The following is a 25,844-nucleotide window of genomic DNA, read 5'->3' on the forward strand; positions in this document are numbered from 1 at the left end:
ATGGACTTTAGGAAGCATGTAGAAGCTAGGAGTGCAGGGAGTGGTAGGGGTGAGTAGAGAGATGGCCTCGAGGTAGAGGTTCTGGGATGGGCCTAAAGATTTGAGGAGTGTCCTGCTGGATTCCGGGAATGGGGCCACTGTGGCAAGGTTTGTAGGTCGATGTATCTGACAGATAGCAGAGTTCTTCTGCCAGGTAATCATTGCAGTGCAAAACAGTGGTGGAGCCTTTGTCCGCAGATAGGATTATAAGGCTGGGACCAGAACCTCCATCCATATCAAACCTACTGACCACCAACAATACCTCCACTTCTACTGCTGCCACATGTTCCATACCAAGAAATTCCTTCAATACGGCCCAGCCACCGGGGTTGACGCATTTGCAGTGATGAGCGGTCCCTCCTGATATATACCGATAGTCTCAATGAAGCCTTCACAGACTGTAATTATCCTCCCAACCTTGTACAAAAACAAATCTCCTTTGCCTTATCTTTCCAGTCTCCCATCACCTTTCAAAGCCCACTGTCTGGCCAAAGAGGTGCATTCCCCTCGTAACTCAGTACCACCATGACTGGAGCAACTTGGGTTTCCACTACATTTCATTGTGTCCTGAAATGAGAAATGTCCTGAAATGAGAAATGTCCTGAAATGAGAAATGTCCTGAAATGAGAAATGTCCTGAAATGAGAAATGTCCTGAAATGAGAAATGTCCTGAAATGAGAAATGTCCTGAAATGAGAAATGTCCTGCCCACTATCCTTCCGACCCCTCCCACATTGGTATTCCACCATCCACCGAACCTACACAATATACTTGTCCGTCCCTACACAACCCTGCTCCCAACCCTTTACCCCATGGCTCATATTCCTGTTAATAGACCTAGATGCAAGACCTGTCCTCCATCACCAACTACTCCAGTCCAGTCACAAACATCACCTATCCCATCAAAGGCAGGTCTACCTGTGAAACCAATCATGTGATCTACAAGCTAGCTGCAACCATTGTGCTGCATTCTATGTAGGCATGAAAACCCACAAGCTGTCTGTCTGCATGAATGGCCATTGACAAACTGTGACCAAGAAACAAGTGGACCACGATGTTGCCGAGCACACTGCCAAACATGACATCCTTTGTTTTAATGACTGCTTCACAGCCTGTGCCATATGTATCCTTCCCACCAGCATCAGCTTTCCTGAATTGCACAGGTGGGAGCTTTCCCTGCAATATGTCCTACGTTCCCGTAACCCTCCCTGCCTCAACCTTTGTTAGTCATGGTCCTCACCTGTCCAGCCCCCTTAGCTGCTCCCATTCCAGCACTACAAATCACTCATTCCACCACTGCACGAAGTCTTTTTACTTCTCTCCTTCACCGTTATCAACAGGTCACATCTCCCCTGCCCTGGCAACTGCATATAGCTGCCCCCTACTGTCCACCACCCCTACCCTACTATACCTCCCTGTCCCCAGCCCTGCCTCCTCCTCAACCCATACAGTCAGCTCTGCCATCATACACTGGTGCTGCTGCTTGCAGTGTGGCTTCAGTTGCCTGAGAATGTAGGAAGGATGGATGTAGATGGTGATAAGTGGTGATAACGGCACCCAATGGCGATGTCTTTAGCACCCACGAAAAAACAGATTGAGATGGGTGTCAGTAAAATACCCCATACAAAAAGATAAAATAGCAAGTAAAACACATCTAACAAAGAGTTGAAAACCACATGGACCCACAACGAAGTATGGCATCAGCAGGAAAACATTAATAACACAGGAAGAAAGTGTTAGTAGAGGAGATGGATGTGGCTGGCAGACCGCAAGGGGGAGGGGTGGGGAGAGGGTGGGGGGTGAGAAGAGAGAGACAGAGAGAGAGAGAGAGAGAGAGGAGGAGAAGAAGAAGAAGAAGAAGAAGAAGAAGAAGGTGGCACCAGCCACTCCGCAACACATTAAAACCTCCAGCCTAAAAGTCTAGGCCAGAGGCCGGACACATTGTAAAACTTTAAAACTCTAAGTACACTCGTCTCATGATGAACTGAAATAGAGGGCAGATCCCCACCAATTTTTGCCACTGCCCTTGCATCACAGTATAAAACACACTCTGTTAATACATGGCGGATAGAGATATGCTCACAACAGGCATCACAAAACAGAGGATCCTGCCACTGTAATACAAAGCTATGTGTGAGAGGACAGTTCCCAATCCTAAGACGAGTGAGTGTGACTTCACCCCGCCTGAGCAACAGGCAGGAGGAACACCATGGCCGGGTTGAGGACTTCACCAACCGTAGCTTATTGGCAGTCACTGCCAGCCATTCCTTCTCCCACAACTGCATGCACTTCCTGTGTAGGACAGAAACGAAAGACTGCAAGGGAATAGGACACTGTGTCACGTCCTGTCCCATGCAGGCCTCCTTGGTCGCCTGATCAGCCTGTTCATTGCCCCATATACCGACATGACCAGGCACCCAGCAGAATGACACCTGCTTACCCCGCTGGTGGAGCAAGTACAGCTGGTCAGATATGAGCTGGACGAACTCCTCAGCTGGGCACAGGTTCTGCAACAATTGCATGGCACTAAGGGAATTGGAGCAGATAAGGAAACGTTTGCCAGGAAGACGACGCATCTGCTCCAATGCCTTCAGGATCACGTGGAGCTCTGCTGCAAAAATAGTATACTCAGCAGGATGGCGAATCCTGGTGACACGGTCTGAGAACACTACAGAGCAGCCGAGGGAATTCCCGTGTTTCGAGCCATTAGTGTAAATGACTGTGAAACTGTGATGCATATCTAAAATGTTAAAAAACCAAGATTGGTATGTAAAATCTGGTGTACTATCCTTCTTAAAATTAGTCAAATCTAAAATAATTCTGGGTCTCTGGAGGAGCCAGGGTGGAAATCTGCTCCAACCTCGACGTAAAACATTGAGACCAGCCGCTTCCATCTCTAAAAGGCAAGCCTGTGCGCAAATCCCATAGTGCCTCGTTGCACATTGCTGGGAATGAAAAAGCCATGCCAGTGGAAGCCGAGCAACGGTATGGTTTGCAGTTGTGTATGGTGTGGACAGCGTTTTATGTATCTGGTGCACCATAAGAAACTGTCGCCTGATGTGAAGTCGCGGTTCACCAGCCTCTGCACAGAGGCTTGGTATCAGGCTTGTTCTAAATGCCCCAGTGGCCAATCAAATGCCTTCATGATGCACCATGTCCAACATTTTCAAATAATAAGGTCTCGGAGACCCATATACTGGGCACCCATAATCGAGCCGAGATCGCACAAATGCCCTATAAAACCAGAGCAGCGAAGTCCTGTCTGCTCCCCATGTAGAGTGACTAAGGTATTTTAAGATACTGAGAGCCTTAAGCGACCATTTCTTCAGGTCCTTAACTTGTGGCAACCATGTAAGTTTGCTGCCAAATATAAGGCCCAGAAACCTCACTGTGTCTGTAAAATTAAGAACAGCAACCCTCATCCTCAACTCAGGAAAGGTTAAAATGGAATGAGAATAGTTAAAAAGAACACACACAGACTTCTCAGTTGAGAACATAAAACCATTCTTCTGCGCCCATTCATCCAAATGTCGAAGAGCGAGTTGCAACTGACGTGTTGTCGTGGCAAGACTGGAAGAGAAGAGAAACACAGAGAAATCATCTACAAACAAAGAATACTGGACAGGACTTTGCACTGCTGACGTAATACTATTAATAGCTATGGCAAAGACAGTCGCACTTAAAACGCTACCTTGAGGGATACCGTTCTCCTGCTCAAAGCGCTCAGACAGAATGTCACCGATTCGGTATCGAAAATAACATGGCGACACAAAGGACCGAATAAAAATGGGAAGACAGCCACAAAAACCCCAGCCTTGAAGCTGCTCGAGGATACTATGCCTCCAAGTAGTATCGTAGGCCTTCTCTATGTAAAAAAATATACCTAAAAGGTGATGCCGGTGCAGGAAGGTGTGTTGTATTGCCGCCTCTGAGACGGCCAGGTTATCAAAGGTGGAGCGATACCTCCTGAATCCACACTGAAAGCGACTAAGGAGATGACTAGATTCTAACATCCAGACCATGTGGCGGCTGACCAACTCCAAGGTCTTTCCCATGCAGCTAGTGAGGGCAACACTACAATAACTACTCAGGCGCGTACGGTCCTTCCCAGGTTTTAAAAAGAGGAATCAAAAAGGCCTCAAGCCATGAGTCCGGATAGTGACCCGATGCCCAAATGGCATTAAAAAGTGCAAGGAGTGTACTTATGTTTCCGGTAATAAGGTGCTGCAGCATACCACAATGGATTCCGCCGTGACCAGGGGATGTGTCACGAGCCGCAGACAATGCAGAATCCAGCTACCACATGGAGAATGGGCAATTGCAATCTTCATCAGAGGTGGACCGGAAATACTCTCAGCAACCACTCTATGGTACTAGAAAGCTTGATCCTGACTGGCAGTTGCAGTAACCATGGCAAAATAGGCCACCATTGTCTCGGCAATGTTTCGCAGATCGGTTTGGAGAGTGCTGTTCCCCATTACAGCAGCCATGGGGCACCTCCCACCTCTCTCATACTACAGAACTCTTCATGGAATGAGTAATAGTGTTCAGGAACTGTTGCCACGACCTCTTCTTGCTTTCTCGAATAATATGACGACACTTCACCCTCGCTACCTGAAAGGCTGCAAGATTCCCCGCAGTTGGCCGACACTTGAACCTACGCAAAGCCGCATGCCTAGTCCTGATTGCAGAGCGGCATTCGTCAAACCACGAAGGGACAAGGTGCCTCTTCTGCTGTCCCGTCGACTGTGGAATGGGTGCCGCAGCAACGTGGTGGGTTATTTTGGTAATATGATCCGCCCAGTCCTCAACATCGGCACAGTGTTCAAACTGGGCTACCTGCCAGTAAAGTGTCCTAACTGCTCTACGGAGCACCCATCGCAGCGGCTTCTTACTGGGTCCCATCCCATCTGGCAAGTGGATCCAGATGGGGAAGTGATCACTGCCATGCAAGTCGGTGACCACTTCCCATTGAGCCATGTGAGAAAGGGCTGGAGAGCAACATGAGAAATCGATGGCAGAGAATGACCCAGTCGCAGTGCAAAAGTGTGCGCTCTGTCCCATATTTAGCAGATATGCACACAAAGACATGAGAAGCCTCTCAACTGCTCTCCCCAGGGACAGGTAGTTGCAGAGCCCCAGAGTACACTGTATGCTTTAAAATCACCACAGAGGATGAAGGGGTGGGGGAGCTGTGTAAGAATGTCGTCGAGAGCCTTTTCGTCAAGTGCATTATGTGGCGGCACGTAAAGGCAACATATTGTCAACGGAGGATGCAAGTGCACTGATATTGCAAATGCTTGTAAATTCATCGTAAGGGAGAGAGGCAAGGAGTGGTAGTCGGTATTGGCGAAAATACCGTCTCCTCCTCTAGCTCTCTCTCCACTCAGGGCATCATCTTTGTGGAGGACATAGCCCCGAAGCTCAAGGGTGTATGACTTGACGGAAAAGTGTCTACTGGAGACACAGTAGTCTACCCTGAGAGAGTAGACAAAGTTCCTCCACATGCGTCCTGAACCCCTGCAAATTCCACTGAAGTATGGGAACCATCTATCATGGGGGTGGCACTTTCAACCTGTCTCTCCACCAGGGTGGGGAGACGAGCAGGTGGAGGGGCAGTCATGGGTCAAGATGATTGCCCTACACATTCCTCACATTCCATCAGCTCTGGGGAAGAGTCAGAAGAAGCAACATGTAGAATCAGATTGACAAGTTTGGATGGTTTACCACTTGACTTTACCTGCTGTTGCTGCTTTACAGTAGCTTTTCACGGCTTTGTGGGCTTTGATTGAGCCGGAGGAGGAGTGGTAATGGCCATGCTGGGCTTCTGAAAAGGCTCAGGCGGTGCCTGGGGCTCGCTCAAGTTGGCCCCTGTAGCTTTGTCTGCTGTTATGGGGGGGAGGGGGGGGGATGTTACAGGCGTTGGAACACTTGCTGCTGGCAAGTGCAGGTGTTTGTGCCAACACTCACCACCTCCGTTTGCATAGAGACATCAGATTTCAGAGTAGGCTTCTAAAGAATGGACACAAATGACGTAGCAAACGTGGGAGGCTGCATGGACTTTTAAATCTTTTTGGGCTCACCATAGGGAATACGCTTAGTTTTTATTTCCTGTACTTTGTGTTCCTCTAAAAAGATTCTGCAGTCCCTACTCCACACTGGGTGTTGTCCAGAACAGTTGATACATTTAACTGGAGACGAGCACCCAACTCCTTCATGAGCAGCCTTACCACAGTTTCCACACATCGCTTCTCCTTTACACCCAAGGGTTGTACGCCCAAAACGTTGGCATTTCGAACAGCACATTGGGTTTGGGACATAAGGCTAGGCTGTACGTTTAGGTGAAGAAAGCCTGCCTTGACATGCTCTGGGAGTTCGAGGGCGTTGAAGGTAAGAGTGAAGGAGTCAGATTTCACCAGATTTCCATCCACCCTTTTCATAACATTCTGGACATCCACAATTCCCTCCAGAGCCCACTCACTCTTCAACAGGAATATCCACTAGATCCTGACACGGCAAAACACCTTTGCTGAAGTTCAAAGTGCTGTGGAGCTCTGTATCGATGGCATATTTGCCCAGGCACTTAGCACTCTGTAGGTTAACAGCTTGTTGGGAACTGGATGTTTCAACCAACAGCATCCTATTTCACAACCACTTTACAGATTTTAAAGTCCCAGCAAATTCCTTCTAAGCCCTTCTGGATGTAGAAAGGCGAGACCATCTCGAAACTACCTTCTTTCCTTTTGATTACTAAAAACACATTCTAATTACCATCCCGTGCTCTGATACTCTTTACTGCTGTGTGCTGTCTTACTCTTGCATCTGTAGGGCTGGCTACCCGAGCCTCCTCATTAGTTGGGGTGTTAGTACCTTCCAGTAGCCCACTCACTCCACTGGGAGGAGGAAAGGAACATTTCAGTTTCACAAGCAGCTAGGGAAATAAGGGTCCACTCAGACAGAGCCCCGTGTGCCTGAGTAAACCTTATACAACTGAGGTGAAGCAGGTTCCCCCAGAGGTCACTGTTAATGACAGTTCCACCCCAAAAGCCAGGCATCTTATCAGCGTGCAACACACCTTGCGATTGAGATTTTTTTTATAGAGGTTTGTTCCGTCCTCGTGATCTGGGCGGTCAAGCCAAGATCCCCGTTCCCTGAGACACACAACGTTCCACCACCGCGTCGCATGGTGGTCGCTGAAGTATGCCCAGAGCTTATGGTGCAGGGGGACTGGCCGCACTAACCAGTCCCCAGCTCAGGAACCCCCGGGTCGCCAAGCCCATACCCAGCGAGCCCCTGTGTGTGTGTGTGTGTGTGTGTGTGTGTGTGTGTGTGTGTGTGTGGGGGGGGGGGGGGGGGGGGGGGGGCACCGGTCATCTATTTTTGATGAAGGCGTTACTGGCTGAAAGCTTTATTTGTGATAGTCTTTCTGTTGTGCCTATCTGTGACTCAGCATCTCGGCTATAAGGTGAGTAGCAACTTACCTTTTCATAATATTGTTACATCCTATCCTGGGTTTTCCATACAATAATTTAAGAGTATGTGTAACAATAATTAAAAATAGAAGTCACTATTACTTATTTATTAAATTTTTCTGGACCAATATTTCGCCACAGAGTGTGTAGGCTGAAGCCTTACCTGATCTCTGGCAATGCATGTAGTTGGGCACACACTGCATTGCAATAGGTGATCTGTTCAAAACCATACTCACACTGTGCTAACTGTGTAGCCCATCTGCGTAGGTTGAATCTGCACCATGTGACCACTTCAAAGTCGGCTGAGTGTCTTCCAAATGGCACAGTTTTCTGTGTGGCCAGGGGGCACTCTCTCAGTTGGTACCAGCCAGTCTTTGCTGTGCTGGCTCCTGTTGCACTACTCCTGAAATCTTCCTTCCTTAAGTGGTTCTGCAAGCACCTTGGTTGTTCTCAGAAAGCTCTTTCTTGACTTAAGTCTTAGTTGTACTGGATGGTGTCCAAAAAGAGGAGGGGTGGGGATGGAGGACTGCAGATGTTGTGGCTTTGATGTTATAGTTTTTGGCTGCTGGAAAGTTGACACAAGTATGCGGAAGTTTCACTCCTTATTTTATATCATCATTCCTTTCCCTCACTTACTCACATATACAATGCAGTTATTACTATCTATTAATTTCCGAGAGTGGCAACAGAATCCCATTTACCCCTCACTTACTCACATATACGATTCAGTTATTACTATCTATTAATTTCCGAGAGTGGCAACAGAATCCCATTTACAGCCCCCCCCCCCCCCCTTTCCATATTTTATTCCTATCATCTTTCTCTTTCTCTCCCCAGAAAGTCTGGGAATGTGACAACACAAATTTTGCGCCTTTTTCCTGTATGGACAAAATGTGCTTAGAAAAGAAGAAGAAGAAAGACTGCTTTTTATGTATACACATTCATATTTGGAGTCGGATAATCTTGTTTACATTTTATGTGATAGAGTTACTTAGACACACAGCTTACTCGAATAACTATCAAAACCTTCTTACCGTCATGATAGTGTCAAGGATTCCCACATAATTTGACTCTGTCTGCAGAAGCTCGAAGAATACTTGTTGACGAGGGCTTAAATTTTTTCTTGGTGTCTCACTAAGCACAGCTTCAACTTCTGAAATATAAAGGTATTACAAGCTCATAACATAAAATATGTTAAACCTGGTCAGCAAAATAATGACTTTCAAAAATCGTGAGACAGTAGTAAGAGACTGTTTTCCCACACTAGAAGTCATGGCACCATGACAATGTGTAAGTACTAAAATGTGTGTAACAAAAAAGGAGAACTTACCATCTTGTTTGTCAGGTGTTGCAGAACATGAGTCAAGGAATGATCCACTCATACTGAGTAGACCCGCATCACTGACTGATGATCTCCTTTTGTGAATGGCTGGAGATTCATTTTGTTGCAGTAGGCGTGATGCCACATCTCTTAAGCGTTTCCGCTTCCTTGCACGAACAGAAGCTGTAGAAGATGGAGTACCCTGCGAGGTACGCCAGCCTGCTGGACTCTGAGCTGTTTCTAAGTACTGGAGAAGAATAGAAACTAGAGTGTAGCAAACAAAATCAAAATGATGAAGGAATGAATGAAATTGTGTGGTGCTGAAAATCGAATTTCAAATACCACACAGGTGTTCACATTCATTGACCAACTATAACTTAGGCAGGTATTAACCCTTGCAGTGCCAAATACGATCCAATCGGATCGTGCGGTACGTGCGGAAAGTGCCAGGTACGATCTAATTGTACTGCCATTTACGCGCACTTTTCTTTCAAACTGAGGCACAGATCGTGGTATATTCATGTTGTGAAGACAAACTAAGGTCAAAAGATAGTCGTCAGGTACTTCGTTTTGATTGTCGATGCCAATAATCGATATTTTAGAGTTTCAAACACATGGTTGTGTTTTGTTCATTTCAAAGGTAATATGCCGCCACCAAGCAAGAAGCCTCGTTTGAGTGTGATGTATACCACAGAAAGTAGTGAAAGGGAGAACGATTTTGCAGGTTTTTCGGACAGTGGATTGATCTATGAGTGGTCTAGTGGTGATATCACATCATGCGAGTCATCAATAGCCGAATCTGCACCCAGCAACGATGAAGACAATGTTGAAAGATTGACTGCAGCCAGCAACACGTTTGCTGAAATTGGAACGGATGAGTTGGACAATCCTGCTCCCCACCGCTTCACATTTTCGGAATTACCAGGCCCCAAACATGTACCAATAAATTCTAAGCCAATTGATTTTTTTTAACTTTTTTTTCAGTGCAAGTGTTTACGTTAATGGCAATGGAAACAAACAGACATGCTTGGCTATTTCTCGAAGCAAATGTAAAGTTATCAGTGAACTCTCGTGTGAGAAACTGGTATCATACCACAGGCCACAAATGAGGGCTTTTGTGGCACTAATACTAAATATGGGACTCGTAAAGAAACCAACAATTTTTAGTTACTGGTCAACAAACGGAGATATGGCAAATCCATGGTTTTCCCGAATGTTTTCGCAAATAGATTTCAGTTGCTCCCAAAATTTTTACACTTGACAGACAAGTAAAAAGGGATTACATCCCAAATCTGTTGGTCAACATTTGTGTGTCAATAAATGATCCTAAAACTTAATTGGTATATGTTATTTTCTGTTGGAACTAGTGACAAAATTATAGATGTTTTACCCATTTTTCGCATCAGTTTTTTCAGGGTGCATTATTTTCTAAAATATGTGACACAAACACACAAACAAATATAACATCATTCAGAATACTATTTAGACTGATAATATGAACACAAATTTTAAATTCAATTATTTTACATGTGGCTAAATATGACTTAAAACCAAAGTTTTACTTTTTTCCACTCAAAAACTCTAATACAAATATTGTTTTCTTTAGAAGTATGAGGCCTAATAGTGTACTCTGCTAATATTCCTGTAGCTGAAGGTACTAGCTACATAAGAAAAACAAAACGAAGGTCCAATGATAAACGGTTCAGATTTTATGGTAAGTTTAACAAACTTCTGCAATTCACTACAAAATCGCCTGGCACTTTTCAGCTGATACCTTGAAAATCGCATGGCATTAAAAGGGTTAATGCAAAGTTCCCAAATAAAGAACCAAGTCTACAGTTTTTGTTCCACTACTCAAACATTTGTACAGCAGTGGAATCAGCAACAAATGTTTAATTTATTACTATTAATTTATTACTATTAATTTATTTACTATTGATACAGGTATATTTGATAGGTTAGAGTTATAAGAAATAAAGCAGTTTTTCATTCAATAAAAACTGAGAAAGAAGTAGTCATGGTCCGTTTACATAACCATCGCAATATTCAATATTCAGCTGAAGCAACAGCAGGAAACCATGGGCAGCATCAGATGGCCAGGCAGGGATGGGAGACATGCACGGCTCATATGAAACATCGAAAGCTTATATCCACAATAAGAAAGAACTTAAAGGTGTGTGGTGTGGAACTGTTAGGAAGAACACAAAAAAAAAGAAAGTACAGGGAAAAGGTGAAACATATGGAGAAAGATATAATGAAAGGAGTGACGTCATCAACTCACTGTAGCTGAGGAGTCAGCAGGAACCTAAATGAGACAGGAAGTGTTCGTGATCTATTGGACGAATCATTTTTCAGGGACAGCAGGATATGCATAAACCTGCACGACTACATTGCACCAACACTGCAGCTTGCACTGCACTTTGATACCTATGAAAATAACAACCCAAGCCAACAAATCTAATAAACATTTCACAATATCACAATTTCTTAACATTATTGTGTAAAACTGGTCAGCAGATTTCATTAATTAGTGAGGAAGTCGAAGTTCCCAAGTAGTTCACTTCCTCTGGTTATCTCTGGTACTATCGCAGGAGGCAATGAGCAAGACTGAGGCTGGCTGGAATAAACAAAGGATACATTGTTCTGACCTGAACAGATCCAGTTAGTGGATCAGGAATTACCAACTAGTGTCCTCTGTACACATATTTCTGGTATTATTGTAGGGGCTATGAAAAAATTCAGATGATACTCATCTGTCAGAGGGTGGGGGAACAAACGCAAGTCAAGAAACACCTTAAACCAGAGATGCATTCTGATTACAGGTGGAAAATGATGCCTGGCAACAGAAACAATCATTCGTCAAAAGCTTCAATAGATCCAAAAGAAGCAAACAAGTGAAAATCATTGAGAAAAACTGTTCAAAGTTTTTGCGAAAGGAAATATTTTAGTCAAAAAGCTTCCCAATCACAATTTTTTTTATCAGTCAATTTCAAGGCACTCGTTCTTCGTTTTCAGGCACATAGCAAAGTATACAGGTTTTTCCCTGGAGATGGGTTAGTAATTAACTCAATGATTTTTATTCACCTGCACATGAAAGTTACACGATAATCACACAAAGAATGTTCAGAAATAAAAATGCATATACTTCGTCATTTCACTACAAGAGACAGTGTTTGGTGATGGTAGGTACCAATTTACTTACGTCTTCAAACAGATGTTCCTTCTCATCTGCTTGTGCTTCATTTTGTACAGACTTCCAAAACCATTCTGCTTTGACAATTGGAGCATTAATGGTCAGGTCAGGAACGCTTTGTACATTTGATTCATCCACAACCTAAAGAGAATAAATGAAAACATACAAAATTATCTTTGAATGACAAACACTTAAATAAATCTAGCTACATTAAGTTTTCAAACCAAATTAATTGTATCTTGAAACAAAACTATTAATTTCCTAACAGGCTAGAAAAACTTACAAATTACTAAGAGAAAATGGATGGCTAGTACTTACCTTCAAGATACTCTCAATAAGACACGCAATGACCAAATGTTGCGACCAAAGTACGTGAGACCTGTTTAACTATTTTCTTCCTGTATTTCCAACTAGATTCAGTGTTATATAGTAAAGATATACACAGTGTACTAAAGGAAACAAGAAATCAGATGACAGACAATGAGAAGGAGTGCATCGTACCACCACAAGAAAACAATTTGTTTCATGTGAAGAGTTAATGATGGTATAACAGAAGAAATAGTAAAATCTGGGGAAGAGATGGTGAAAAAGCCTGCACAATTATTTAAAGAGTTCCTATGTAAGAAAGCAACACCAGATAGTTGCAACACCACTGGGATTATTAGATCCACAAGGAAGAGACCAAAGAAGATTTGACGGCCCATTATTCTTTTTAGTAGAATTTAATATTTTTATAAAACTGCCTGTAAAAAAGGGCATTAGGAGTGTGTAGAGCACAATTGATCATTTAAATGTTGTCAAAACAAAGGCAGCAGCAGACATTGTTTTGCCAACAATCCCACATTCATCTTGGATCACATCTGGTGAATGGAACTTCAGACACTTTTATGTTCAAAAGACCTAAAAGAAAGGAAAGCAGGGGTCCAGAAGATAACTGAATTGAGAAATGATGATGATGCTACATCAGGGGACCAATCTGTTAGGCCTAGGAAAACAACTGTAGTAAATCCAGATGCAACTTCACTTTTGGAACGGATAGACTGGTTAGTATATGAACCTCCATTTACTTATGAATTCAAAATATGAGAAATAAGGAAATAAGACAGTTTATTCAATACCTAATGCAAGTTGCAAAGTGGCAGTGTTATGGACAGTCCGTAGGGCAGTATGTGATGAGGACAGAGGCTTCTGGCAAGATGAGAAATGGGAAGGATATGTTAAGAGGCCAGAAAGAAAGCAGAAGATTGTTGTCTAAGAATCAATATAAACAAGATTGGATTAATATTTTTGGTTGAAGCTTTTTACATTATTTACACTGCATTTTTAGCGATTGATAATAGAGAAAGAGAATATAAAGAAAATTGTCTGAGGTCATTAATCCACTTTTTGAGCAAACTTTGGTGAAGTTTATTTTAATTTAATGCTTTAGCGTAAATTTACCAAGCTAGATGTTTATGAATAACAAAAAACCTTTTAAATCAGGATATTACACATCAAAAGGCACATTTCGGGCTCCCTCATTCACAAAATCACTAAATTTTATTATTGACCCCTAAAATGACACATTCTACTGTCAGAGAATAAGTGACATCACATGCACAGAATGCACATAAACTCAAATACAGGGCACAACAAAGAAACTGCTGTGAAAGCTGTAAAGCAAGTAACAATATTTAAAAGTTTTTTTCAAGGCAGGCAAAGCAAGTTCAACATTGAAGAGAGAATTCATTCTACGAACCCACATGAATTTATACATTCAGACGTCTGTGGGTTGGCGTCACTTGAATCAACTAGTGATGCACATTTTCTTATATCACATTAAAATGATGCAACCAGGTACAGGATTGTTTACTTTCCCAGACACAAACCTGACATCATTGATCGAATTCACAAATGCAACACTCACATCTGAGTGACAGGAAACAGCTTGTGAGAAGCCTTTAAATTTAGCTAGAAACAACTGTTCAACACATAACACAGTAGAACAGACAATCCCAATGCGTTAATCTAAAATTGTTGAAAGTGCGTGTATGATGTTGAAAGCCAAGACGATTCCCAAGTTTTTATGGCACATGCAGTTAATAATGCTGTATAATACTAAATAGGATTCCAACAACACTTCAACACTTAATTTGAAATGTACTCCATACGAGTTGTAGAATGGACAAAAACCCAATGTTGGACACCTTCAAATCTCTGAATTCAATGCATTTGCCATAGAAATTCTGAAGAAAACTTGGTGCCAAAGTCATATGGAATAGGTTCTCACACACACACACACACACACACACACACACACACACACACAAACTATATATATATATATATATATATATATATATATATATATATATATATATATATATATATATATATATATATATATATATAATGTTCGAAGACTTCAGAAGTTACGGAACCCAGTACATTGTCCTCGATGGTGAGCATTCATCAGAGACCAGGGTATGATCAGGAGTGCCCCAGAGAAGTGTGATAGGATTGCTAATATTCTTTATATACACGCTTGATTTGGCAGACAGGGTTGGCAGCAATCTGTGGCTGGGTGCTGGTGATGCTGTGGTGTACGGTAAGCTGTCGAAGTTGGGTGACTGTAGGAGGATACAAGATCAAAAAAATTTCTAACTGATGCAATGAATGGCAGCTACCTCTAAATGTTAATGCGTATGAGTAGGAAGAACAAACCCATAACGTTCAGATACAGCATTATTAGTTTCTGCTTGACATAGTCACATCATTTAAACACCTGGACATAATGTTGCAAAGCAATTCTAACTGGAACGAGCTTGTGAGGATTGGTGTAGCGAAGGTGAATGGTTGACTTCAGTTTATTGGGGGAATTTTGGGAAAGTGTGGTTCATCTGTAAAAGAGAACACATACAGTTCACTAGTGCAACCCATTCTTCAGTACTACTTGAGTGTTTGGGATCCGTACCAGGTCGGATTGAAAGAAGACATTGAAGCAATTCCAAGGCAGGCTGCTACATTCATTACTGGTAGGTTTGAACAACACATTTGGAACAAATTTGTGTTAAAGAGACACTTCAGAAACTCAAATGGGAATCCCTCGATGGAAGGCACCATTCTTTCCAAGGAAAACTATCCAGAAAATTCAGAGAACCAGCACTTGAAACATAGTGCAGAACAATTTCACTGCTGCCAACATACATTGCACGTAAGGACCATGAAGATCAGATATGGGAAATCAGGGCTCATACGGAAGCATATAAACATACATTTTTCCCGCGCGCTGTTTGCGAGTGGAATATGAAAGGAAATTACTAGAAGGTACCCTCTGCCATGTGCTATACAGAGGCTTGCAGAGGATTCATGTAGTTGTAGATACACTTTCTAGTTTTCTGAGCTGTGCACATATTTACCTTTCATTTTTCATAACTGTGTGTGTTCTTCAGTCAACTACTGTAAAGTTCAATCAAATAAATGAGTCATTTAACTGATATAAGAACTTTATTTATCTCTGCAAATCTTCAAGTGTTGTATCAGATACTGTTCCTATACCACAGCTGAAACAAACTTTCATATTGTACATATTTTTTTCTGGGTTCACACACTTGTCTATCTTCAAGGAGGTCAGATCTCGTTGTGCTCCAATGAAATAAAGGAGTGTTACCGTATTTACCCAAGTATAAGACGACCATGACTATGAGATGACCCCCTTTTCCTCAAGAGACTTTTCGAGAAAAATTTATTTTTAACATATTCCGACTAATCAAAATTACAAACTTTTTTACAAAGTACATGCCTAAAAAGTTAACATCATACTTATATTCAATTTAAGCCATTTATTGATTGTCTACATTTGAATAACACAAGGATAAATAAAATAAATGAAGAGAAACGGTTTACATTAATTTGTGGACCATCATCTTTCCTACATTTTTTGCTTGCCAACCCTGATATCTGTGATATCACTATTTCAATCATCGTTATTCAAACACCACAGCTGAGAAATTTCTATCTTTGTTGTCACAAATATTTGGCTGGTTCTTCCAAATATGTTGCAATTTCCGACATTGTGGCTAGACCTGAGAACATAGCTGTTTTGATCTGAATATGTATTGCATTTCACTTCTATACTGATGTGAAAATGTTACAATGTCTCTTGCTTCCTAACATATCTGCCTGTTTCTCTCTCCCTGTTTGCATAGAACAAGAAACTGACACAACCCCTTTCATTCTCATCACATCACAATGAACACTGATAACAGCGTAGGAGGGGGGGGGGGGGGGGGGGGGGGGGGCAACAATAAGATTCAGAAGTTAGGAGGTTAACTGTCATTTAAGATAGAATTTGACATAACAGCAAAGATGCAAGATGAGATGGACACTGGGCAACAGCCAACTAGTGTCAAAGAACCAAATAAAATCCAATTTTAGGTGGAAAACTGCAATAATAGTTACATAAACTGCTATAATACTGAGCAGGTGAGGCTCGTAATTAAAGGCTCTGAGGCGGAGCCGCCCCAAAATATATGTTAAAGTAAATTTCGCAAGAACGTATTACATAATTTAAAGTATCAGGACGAATTTTGCATATTTCCCATTCCGATTAAAATAACAACAGTTAATGTTTTTGAAACTGTTTGTATCGATAGATGTTTTCTGAACAGTTAGTAGTGTTTAGGCTGTGCCTTGGAACATCCGTAAGCTGCATGTAGTAGCAGTTTGGGGGTGTGGCTTCTACATAGTACTGCTCTTTATGGGCGACCCGAAGGCTCAGAGCTTGCGGCCTAAGGGTGTCATATCAACCACCACACATTTTTCATGTTCCACTATCTATGTAAGAAAGGAATGTAGAGTGGCCGAAACTTCGCTATCCAAACTCTGTCTCTGCACATCTCTACTACGCTTAGATGCGTCATTAATCAACGTTTAGTATTATTGTTTTGATAATGTTTTACATAGTTGTTTTGTTTCTGCCACTGGCTATTTTATCCACATTTAGAATAAGTTTGCAAATATCCCGCCAGAGTGCAAAGACTACAGTAACATAACAGTACTGCCATCTAGGAGAGTTTCATAAGTGATTAGAGGACAAAGCACGCGAAATTTGTTCCGTTACTTTACTTTCCTAGCTTGCTGATGCTAACTGCTTTTGTTGATACCGTGTGATATTAGCAAGTTTCTTTCTCATAGTGTATTTTGCAAGATTTTAGTGAGTTTTACTTCCTTGTGAATATCTGCGACATACCGCGAGTGTGAAACCAGCACAATATGAATTCAGTGTGCAATTTAATAGGTAAAAACTTGGAACACAGCCATAGGATGAAAGTGAAAGAACTTGGTGCACCCAGACCCGATCTAACGATTAATCAAGAACAGAAACAGTGTAAATCTAGGCAAGGATACAAATGCAGTTTTAATACAGCAATATATGATGCAGCTCGAGTGGTTGTGTGGTTGTGAAGTGAAAAATGCATTTTTCTGTTTCACCTGTCTTCTTACAAATATTACTGATAGTGCCTGGCCTGAAACTGGTATCACTGACAAAGAATTTTCACGCAAAGGTGAAAAAACATAATTCCAGCGAAAAATATTTAAGTGGTTTCATTGAGTTTTCAATGCTAGGGAAAGTGGACATTATGTGCCAATTAGACAGTGCTTACCACTGTAATATAAAGATATATAATGAAAATGTGTCAAAAAATCGGTATATTCTGGGTAAACTGATAGGCTGTATTAAATTTTGCGGGAAATTCGAGCTTGCCTTAAGGGGCCACAACGAAACAGAAGATTCCAAAAACCCACGAATTTTTCGAGGATTAGTCAGTCTTATGGCAGAACTGGACTGCGTCTTGAAGCAGCACACTGAGAAATCAGAAAATCGTGTTTTCTTAGGCCTATCAAAGACAATTCAAAATGAACTCCTGGAATCAATTTATGAGGTATGCCTCAATATCATCAGGAGTCAACTGTCGAAGGCAAACTTTCTTGCAATAGTAGTTCATGAAACTACTGACTGCGCAAATTTGTCACAATTGGTCCTAATAATTCGCTATGATCTACTGGGACAAATAAATGAAAGATTTATTTCCTTTGTACGCCCAAAAAGTCACAGTGCAGACGATGTAACTGCAGCTGTTCTCTGCGAGCTAGAGAAAATGAATGTACGTGAAACACCTGAAAAACTGATAGCTCAGTATTCCGATGGTGCTCCTGTTATGAGTGGCCATAAAAGTGGAGTTCAAACTAGAATTAGAGAAATGTACAGGAATGCTCACTTTATTCACTGTTACGCCCATCAGTTCAATTTAATTGTTGAGCGTTGTGTGACAGGCAATAAACAAGTACAGATCTTCTTTAGCAACTTGGAAGGAATTCCCACCTTTTTTTCCCCCGGTCTTCTAGCCGTACAGCCATTCTTGACGAAGTAGTGAAGAAGCATATTCCTACATGTACTCGGTTCATCAGATGGAATTTTAAATCACGGAGCGTAACCACTGTGTACAAATACCAAAAGGAAATTGTTGAGTGCCTAGAAAGCATTATTGATGATGATGCCAGTGATTACAAGACAATAAACAAGGCCACGGGACTGAAGGGTTTCCTGCAAGACGAAGATTTCCTCTTTTGGTTAATTTTTTTTAATACAGTCATGCCTCATTGTGACATTCTCTTTAATCAACTGCAGCAGAGGAATATTGATGCAGTGAAAACTGTTGAATATGTATCACACTTTGCAGATTCTGTCTAGCAAATTAGGGCCTCACTTGAACCTGCCGATCACTGGGAACAGGTAGAACCAACTGCAAAACGGGGACGTTTCACAGAATCAAGAATAGTGTGTGCATGAAACGTTTGCGACCTCACAACAACTCAGATCAGAGAACGATTCAGTTTCAGTGATCACTTATTGATTGCACAACTGTTTGATCCATCGTTGTTTGCAAAACATCAAACTATTTTTCCGGAAAAAGAGCTTAAAATAGCTGTTAATTTGTTCAATTTACAGTCTTCAGATCTATGTCACGAGCTGAACGTGTTGTACAGCCAAAAAGATTTGATGAAGGCATCGGGTGCTTTGACCTTGTTGAACTTTCTTTACGATAACAATCTGGCTAAAGCTTTTCCTGAAAGTGTAAAACTTTTGCAAATAATCGTAACCTTCCCTATGACGAGCGGAGAGGCAGAACGCTGTTTCTCTACATTAAAGCGAGTGAAAACATTCATGCGCAACACTATGAATGAGGACAGACTTTGTGCGCTTGCAATGTGTTCCCTAGAAAAAGAATTACTGAATCGCCAAATCTCAATGAAATGGTCATACACCATTTTGCTGCGCAGAAGGGGATACGAGCTGACTTCATCTATAAACAAATGAATTGAGGTAAGCAAAAGTGCATTCATAATTGATAAGAGGTAATTTCTTTATATTTAAGTCCTACTTAGCCTATTAAGTGAAGTGAGTAAAAAAGGGTTGTGTCATGTTTAGCCAGTCATAAACGTGATGACATTTTCTGAAAGGAATCACTTTTGGTACCGTTACAGTGTCACATTTTGTGTAATTTAGCACAACAAACCATACTAAAAATGACGTATTTTGGAGAGATCTTTAGTGCGCTATTTCACATAAATGCATATTTTCATAATACACAATAAATACGAACTGCTCGCTTCTCAAACATGTGAATTAATATGGCAGTTGCACAGATTGCTCATGCCACCCAATCACAGCACAAGACCTGTGACGTCACCAAAACATCACAGTATCGTCATGCGAACTCGTAAACTTCGGGCTTTGGAGGTAAACCACAAACCCCTTAAGTTTAGAACTGAAAACACCAAAAATATTAAGCAGCCGCAAAGTTAACATTCATCGCATTAAAGATCTCTCCGAAACGTGTCTTTTCATATGATTTGCTGCAAAGTGTCAGAAAATGTAATGATGACGTATAAAATCACTAACCAAAGATTTTAACTCAAAGTTAGCTTCTAATGACATTTAATACCTGATTATAGAAGATACAGTATGTAAAATTATGGGTACAGAGTTATCTCTCCACCCCCTCCCCCTGAATTCTTAGTTGTTTATGTCAGACTAATCTGTAACGTAACCCGAGGTCTATGTTGGCTCCGATTGATAAATGCCGCAGCCCTCCCCAGCATAGAAACCACGAGCCACACCTGATACTGAGAGGTAGAACTGACAATGGCAAAAAAGGAACTGAAGTTACAGAGAATGACAAAAGAGAGGAGCCTTGGGAAAAACAGCTAAGGTCTGAAATAAGCTTAGCAAAAACAATGAGAAGAGTTATTAAAAGAGGATAATGATCACCATACTAACTCTTGCACTCCCTTCAACATGGAGCTTCCACCCCCCCCCCCCCCCCCCCTCCCCCCACGTTACATGAAGATGCAGTCTTTGAAATTCCTGAAAGTTGCTAAATCTCAATGATTAATTACATAAATTTTCAGTTTTTCACACTAAGAAAGAGCACAGCTCCAAAAATTAAAAGCTTGTTGTCACATCACTGTGTGTGCCAATGAGATGTTGTGTTGTTACCACTATCAAATAACTAGTGGCTGTTTTATAATTAACCCACCTACTTATTATTTATGCCTTTATCTGGCAAGTTTAAGACCTTTACGCTCTTCGTATTACCACATACAAAAGTTAAACTGGAGTTTTCTGAGAAAACAATCTTAATTCATGTGAATTGCTACTCTAAAGTAATCTCAATCAGCACCTACATATACTATCGGCCTAACAAACCATTTGATTTCCATGTTACAATTTGGCATTTACTTTTATAAGACCTACCACCTACCTACAAACGCCTGCCGCCCCCCCCCCCCCCCCCCCCTACTGGTTTACTAATTAAAGCACAATTATTACACAAAATCATGCACAGTAAAAAGAAAAATAAGTATGCACATCACCATACAGAATGGAAAGAAAAGTATGAGAAAGACGAATCAACAAAGCATCTTCAATTCTCACAACCAGAATTATCTACAATAGAAGATATTATACCAGAACAAGCATATCATGCAAAAAAAGATAAGAATTTAAGCAAACATAGCTAAGCAAAAATTTTATATAATCTTGTTTCAAATGTTCAATTCATGCTCTCATCAACATGCTTTTGTCTTTTTTCCACGTATAAAAGAAGTGGATGTGATTCAACTTAAAGTCACTTTTATAACTACAAATAAACACTCAAGTCATATGTAGTCCTACAAAGTAACCTGTTCCTTTTCCTGTACCACTATGCAACTACAATGATACCTAACATAATCAATATAGAGTACAAGCTTTATAAAAATCTCAGTTCAGTTCTCTCATAATAAAGTGCGCTGGTAACATCCCTACCATATAAATAAATATAAAGGAACAGGCCACTAAGAGGATATTATGGACAAAAAATGAGATTAAAAGTTAACATATGCAAGTACCAGTTCAGTTAATACATCCTCTTCAGCTACACGTGGGTATCCACATGACTTCACTGTTGGTTTGCACACTGCTGTTATTGTGGGAGAGGAAAACTGCGGGCTTCTGCCTCTGTCTGAATCCGAAATTACTTCCATAAATAATGTCTCGTAAGGTCCAAAAGATGTATTCATTGCTGATTTGCAGGCAGATTCTTCATGTACTGACTCCCTAGCTTTTCCTGTCTCAATATCAAATTTTGGCATTTTGTCAGGCACAAAATAGTCTTCAACAGATAATTCTGTTCCAAGCGATGAAGCAGAGCGCTTTGGAATGCATTTCCTGTGTTGTGCACTCTGAACAGAATGTTCCATGAGACTGTTTGTCCTAACTTTAGGAACTGAATTTGTTATTTGCTTGAAAACATGGCGTTCTCCTGAATCGGAATCATTTATTAGAGTGACACAGCTTTCATTCATGACATTTTCAATGTCAACCATGTCACATTTATGTAGTACACTTTCACCAAAAGACAGGCATCTGTTTATTCCATTAGAGGCTGGTGATATGCTTCTGTCTTTTACACATAAACTAGAGAACCCGGAGTTGTTTTCCATACTTCGTCCACAATGACAGTAAGGTGTTGAACATCTGGGTGATGTTAATTGCTGTGGAGCAAGGTCAGTGGGCGTATTGTTAGACAACCTTGTAACTTTAGTGTTAAGATTAGTAGTAGCAGTGCTGCTGGTTGGAGACAGAGACCATCTTTTACTGATCACCATCCTATGCTTCAGAAGATAGTATTTTTCAGCCCCGTCAACAACCTGCAAAATAGTGTTACATTTCTTTCACTGCTGATACATGCTAAGGATGGTAAATTCATATTGACATCTTTTGACAGTAAGCAATGCAACCTGATTCCAGCAAAAATGTGTTAATATCATGCACAAAAAAAGACAGAATTATTTAAGTGATTAGTTCCCAAAACCAACTGAAAGAAAAACAGGCTCTGAAGGACATCAGGAGAAAGCATAGAAAAGGATATTAAACATATTAATATTTTACAATGGAGAATACCTTTCTTGTCCCAATACATATATCAAATTAATTTTGTAAAACACTTGAATGTACTGAGTGATATTCACGAAAACAGGTAATTTAAATCACAACAAAAAAATAAACTAAAAGCAAAAACATTCTAACCACAATTTGAAATATCAACAGAAGACTCTTGCAATTATTAATAATTCAACAATTCAGCAAGTCACGTCATTGCAAATTGTTAGCAAAAAATGTGTATACAACTGATAAAATATTATTATATTTTACTGGTCGCCTGGTTTATCTAAGCATATGCCTTCACTGAAATGGACCTACACTGATAGGAATCATTAACTGCCATGCAACCGAAGATTGCCATCAAGATCTCCCACACAGAACTGTCTTGAAATGAACTATATTTAATTGAGATATTATAGCTTTTACTGACACAGAATTCTTGCATCTATCTTTACGATGATTTAACACTTAAGGTGGAAGCTAAAAATGAAAGTCTAAAATGATGATGTTAGGATATACTGGGGCCTTGTTGCTACATTAAGGCTGACAAGATGCCAATGAGTGGGACAATCACAGCTGACATGTAGGCCTTGAGAATCAACCAAGCCAAAAAGAAAGTGTATTCCCATGTATCTGAAAGCTGAAGAAAATCTGCAGTTTCATTCAAATAATGTGTCATGGAGGGAGAATAATATTGCCTATCCCCAATTACAAATTGGTTGCATGTTCATATATCCTAATGGGAAATTATTTATTGCACTCTTGGAAGTCTCTTCAAGACAACTGTCGTAACAGTACTTCAACCATATGAAAGACCAGGAACCAATCCCAATTATTTTTCCCTACTTTACTGTTAATAAATCTGTGCTTTTCCATGTTAGCAAACAAAGCAACACAAGTAATTGTTAATAGCAGAATGCTAATGCTACAAAACATTAACACAACATGACAGGAAAAAAGAGGGCTAGCAAATTTGTAAAAAAAAAAAAATTATACAAACACTGCATTAAAGTCTAATTTTCATTTTTATTATATGGAACCCACAAAACAATCTTACTGCCCCGTAACACATTCTACCTTATTGCCCTTTTCCTAATCCCTATAAAAAGTTAACAATAGAGAGATTCTTCATAACTTACAACATGAGTGCTTGTTCCATCTTCCACATCGGTTACTTCACCACCATTTTGTAGTAATATCTCTGTCATGTGCTGTCTTTCTTCATCTGGAAACCCATAAAAACAAACACGAGCGCCCACAAATGGTTTCATCTTATGGCACATCTGTAAAAGCAGTTTTTATATGTTTTCAGTTGAATTATTTGTAGTAAATCGGTGTGTACTATTTATTAAAATGAAACTTAATAGTCAAAAAAGAATTATGAAAAAACATGGGTGACAAGTCCAAATAAGATCTTTAAATTATAGAAATAACACAATCTGTGTACAAAAACAATACCATAAAATTCAGGAAATACACTGAAGCACCAAAGAAACTGGTATAGTTGTGCGTATTCAATTACAGAGATACATAAATAGACAGAATACGGCACTGCGGTCAGCAATGCCTATATAAGACAAAAAGTGTCTGGGGCAGTTGTTAGATTGGCTACTGATACTACAATGGCAAGTTATCAAGATTTAAGTGAATCTGAATGTGGTATTATAGTTGGTGCATGACTGTTAGGACACAGCATCTCCGAGGTAGCAATGAAATGGAGCTTTTCACGTACAACTATTTCGTGAGTGTACCGTGAATATCAGGAATCCAGCGAAACATCAAATCTCTGACCGCTGCGACTGAGAAAAGATCCTGCAAGAACAGGGCCAATGACAACTGAAGAGAGACTTTGAATGTGACAGAATTGCAACCCTTCCCCAAATTTCTGCAGATTTCACTGCTGAGCCGTCAACAAGTGTCAGCGTGCAAACCATTCAACAAAACATCATCAATATGAGCTGTCTTGTATACCCTTGATGACTGCACAACACAAAGCTAATTTATGCCTCTCCTGGGCCCATCAACACCGACATTGGACTGTTGATGACTGGAAACATGTTGCCTAGTTGGATGAGTCTAATTTCAAATTGTATTGGGCAGATGGACGTTTACGGGAACAGAGACAACCTCATGAATCCACGGATCCTGTATATCAGCAGGCGACTGTTCAAGCTGGTGGAGTGTAACGGTGAGAGGCACGTGCAGTTGGAATGATATGAGACCCCTGATACACCTTGATACAACTCTTGACAGGTGACACGTATGTAAGCATCCTGTCTGATCACCTGCATCCATTCATGTCCATTGTGCATTCCGACAGACTTAGTCAATTCCAGCAGGAAAATGAGACACCCTACACTTTCAGGATTGTTACAGAGTGGCTTCAGGAACACACTTCCAAGTTTAAACACTTCCGCTGGCCATCAAACTCCCCAGACATGAACATTGAGCGTATCTGGGATGCCTTGCAATGTGCTGTTCAGAAGAGATCTCCACCCCCTTGTACTCTTACAGGTTTATGGACAGCCCTGCAGGATTCATGGCGTCAATTCCCTCCAGCACTATCTCAGACATTACTTAAGCCATGCTACGTCATGTTGCAACACTTCTGCATGCTCGTGGGGGGCCCTACGAGATATTAGGCAGATGTACCAGTTTCCTTAGTTCTTCAGTGTAATACGAAAGTGTGGGATGTAATATGAATCATCAGACATTATGCAGGTAACTTAAAATTAAACATAAAACGGACAGCTGTTTGAGAAGATACCACTTTGACTTTGTCTACTTGATTTTTTGCAAATTGTAATCACCTTCACTTGATTTTCTTTGAGGTTACTTCTTACAAACAATTTGTTATTTACAAGATATATAAAAATGTCATTTGGGTATCTTTTGATATAAACACTGACAATTATAAGTTTGTTAAGTTTGCCACTTGACTATTGAAGTTTATCATAGTAGAGAAGGAAAAAAAAAACAGGTTTATACCAAAATCTTTAATTGTCTTCTTTTTTTCAACAGTTTTACTATGGTGATCAACAATGTGTCTGTCCCTAGACATGATGATTAATACCATTAAATAGGTATCTACTTATCAAATACTTTGTTTATTTAAGCTAATTGGAGATGCGCGGGTGTTTCTGTGAAGCGTAGGGAAATACACGACCTACCTTAACTCTCTTAAATTATTTTGTTTAGTAGGTAATCCAGCTATGAAAAATCATTTGAAAATAAAACATCCATATAAATTCCAAGCACTTAATGAAGGTACAGTCACTGCTGTGTGTACACCCCCTTTTGATTATTACTAATACAAGTTCACCCTCAACACCGACAGAAAAGCAACTGA

At 40.7% G+C, this 25,844-nt stretch overlaps 1 protein-coding gene across 5 annotated transcripts in view; it reads right to left on the bottom strand.

The window, feature by feature from the left end:
• The window catches only part of LOC126458564 (protein ECT2), a 229,105-nt gene that overhangs the window by 95,794 nt on the left and 107,467 nt on the right, over nt 1-25,844 (bottom strand). For 3 of the 5 annotated variants that reach the window (XM_050095689.1, XM_050095688.1, XM_050095687.1), the window contains exons 6-10: nt 23,635-23,778; nt 21,460-22,260; nt 12,034-12,165; nt 8,841-9,078; nt 8,545-8,663 (exon numbers count right to left, since the gene is read on the bottom strand). In XM_050095689.1, coding sequence (XP_049951646.1) covers nt 8,545-8,663; nt 8,841-9,078; nt 12,034-12,165; nt 21,460-22,260; nt 23,635-23,778 — 1,434 coding nt within the window. The remainder of the gene's footprint in view (nt 1-8,544; nt 8,664-8,840; nt 9,079-12,033; nt 12,166-21,459; nt 22,261-23,634; nt 23,779-25,844) is intronic. The other 2 variants (XM_050095690.1, XM_050095691.1) reach the window with 1 other exon arrangement.

Source organism: Schistocerca serialis, chromosome 2, assembly GCF_023864345.2.
Source record: "Schistocerca serialis cubense isolate TAMUIC-IGC-003099 chromosome 2, iqSchSeri2.2, whole genome shotgun sequence".
Lineage (NCBI taxonomy): Eukaryota > Metazoa > Arthropoda > Insecta > Orthoptera > Acrididae > Schistocerca > Schistocerca serialis.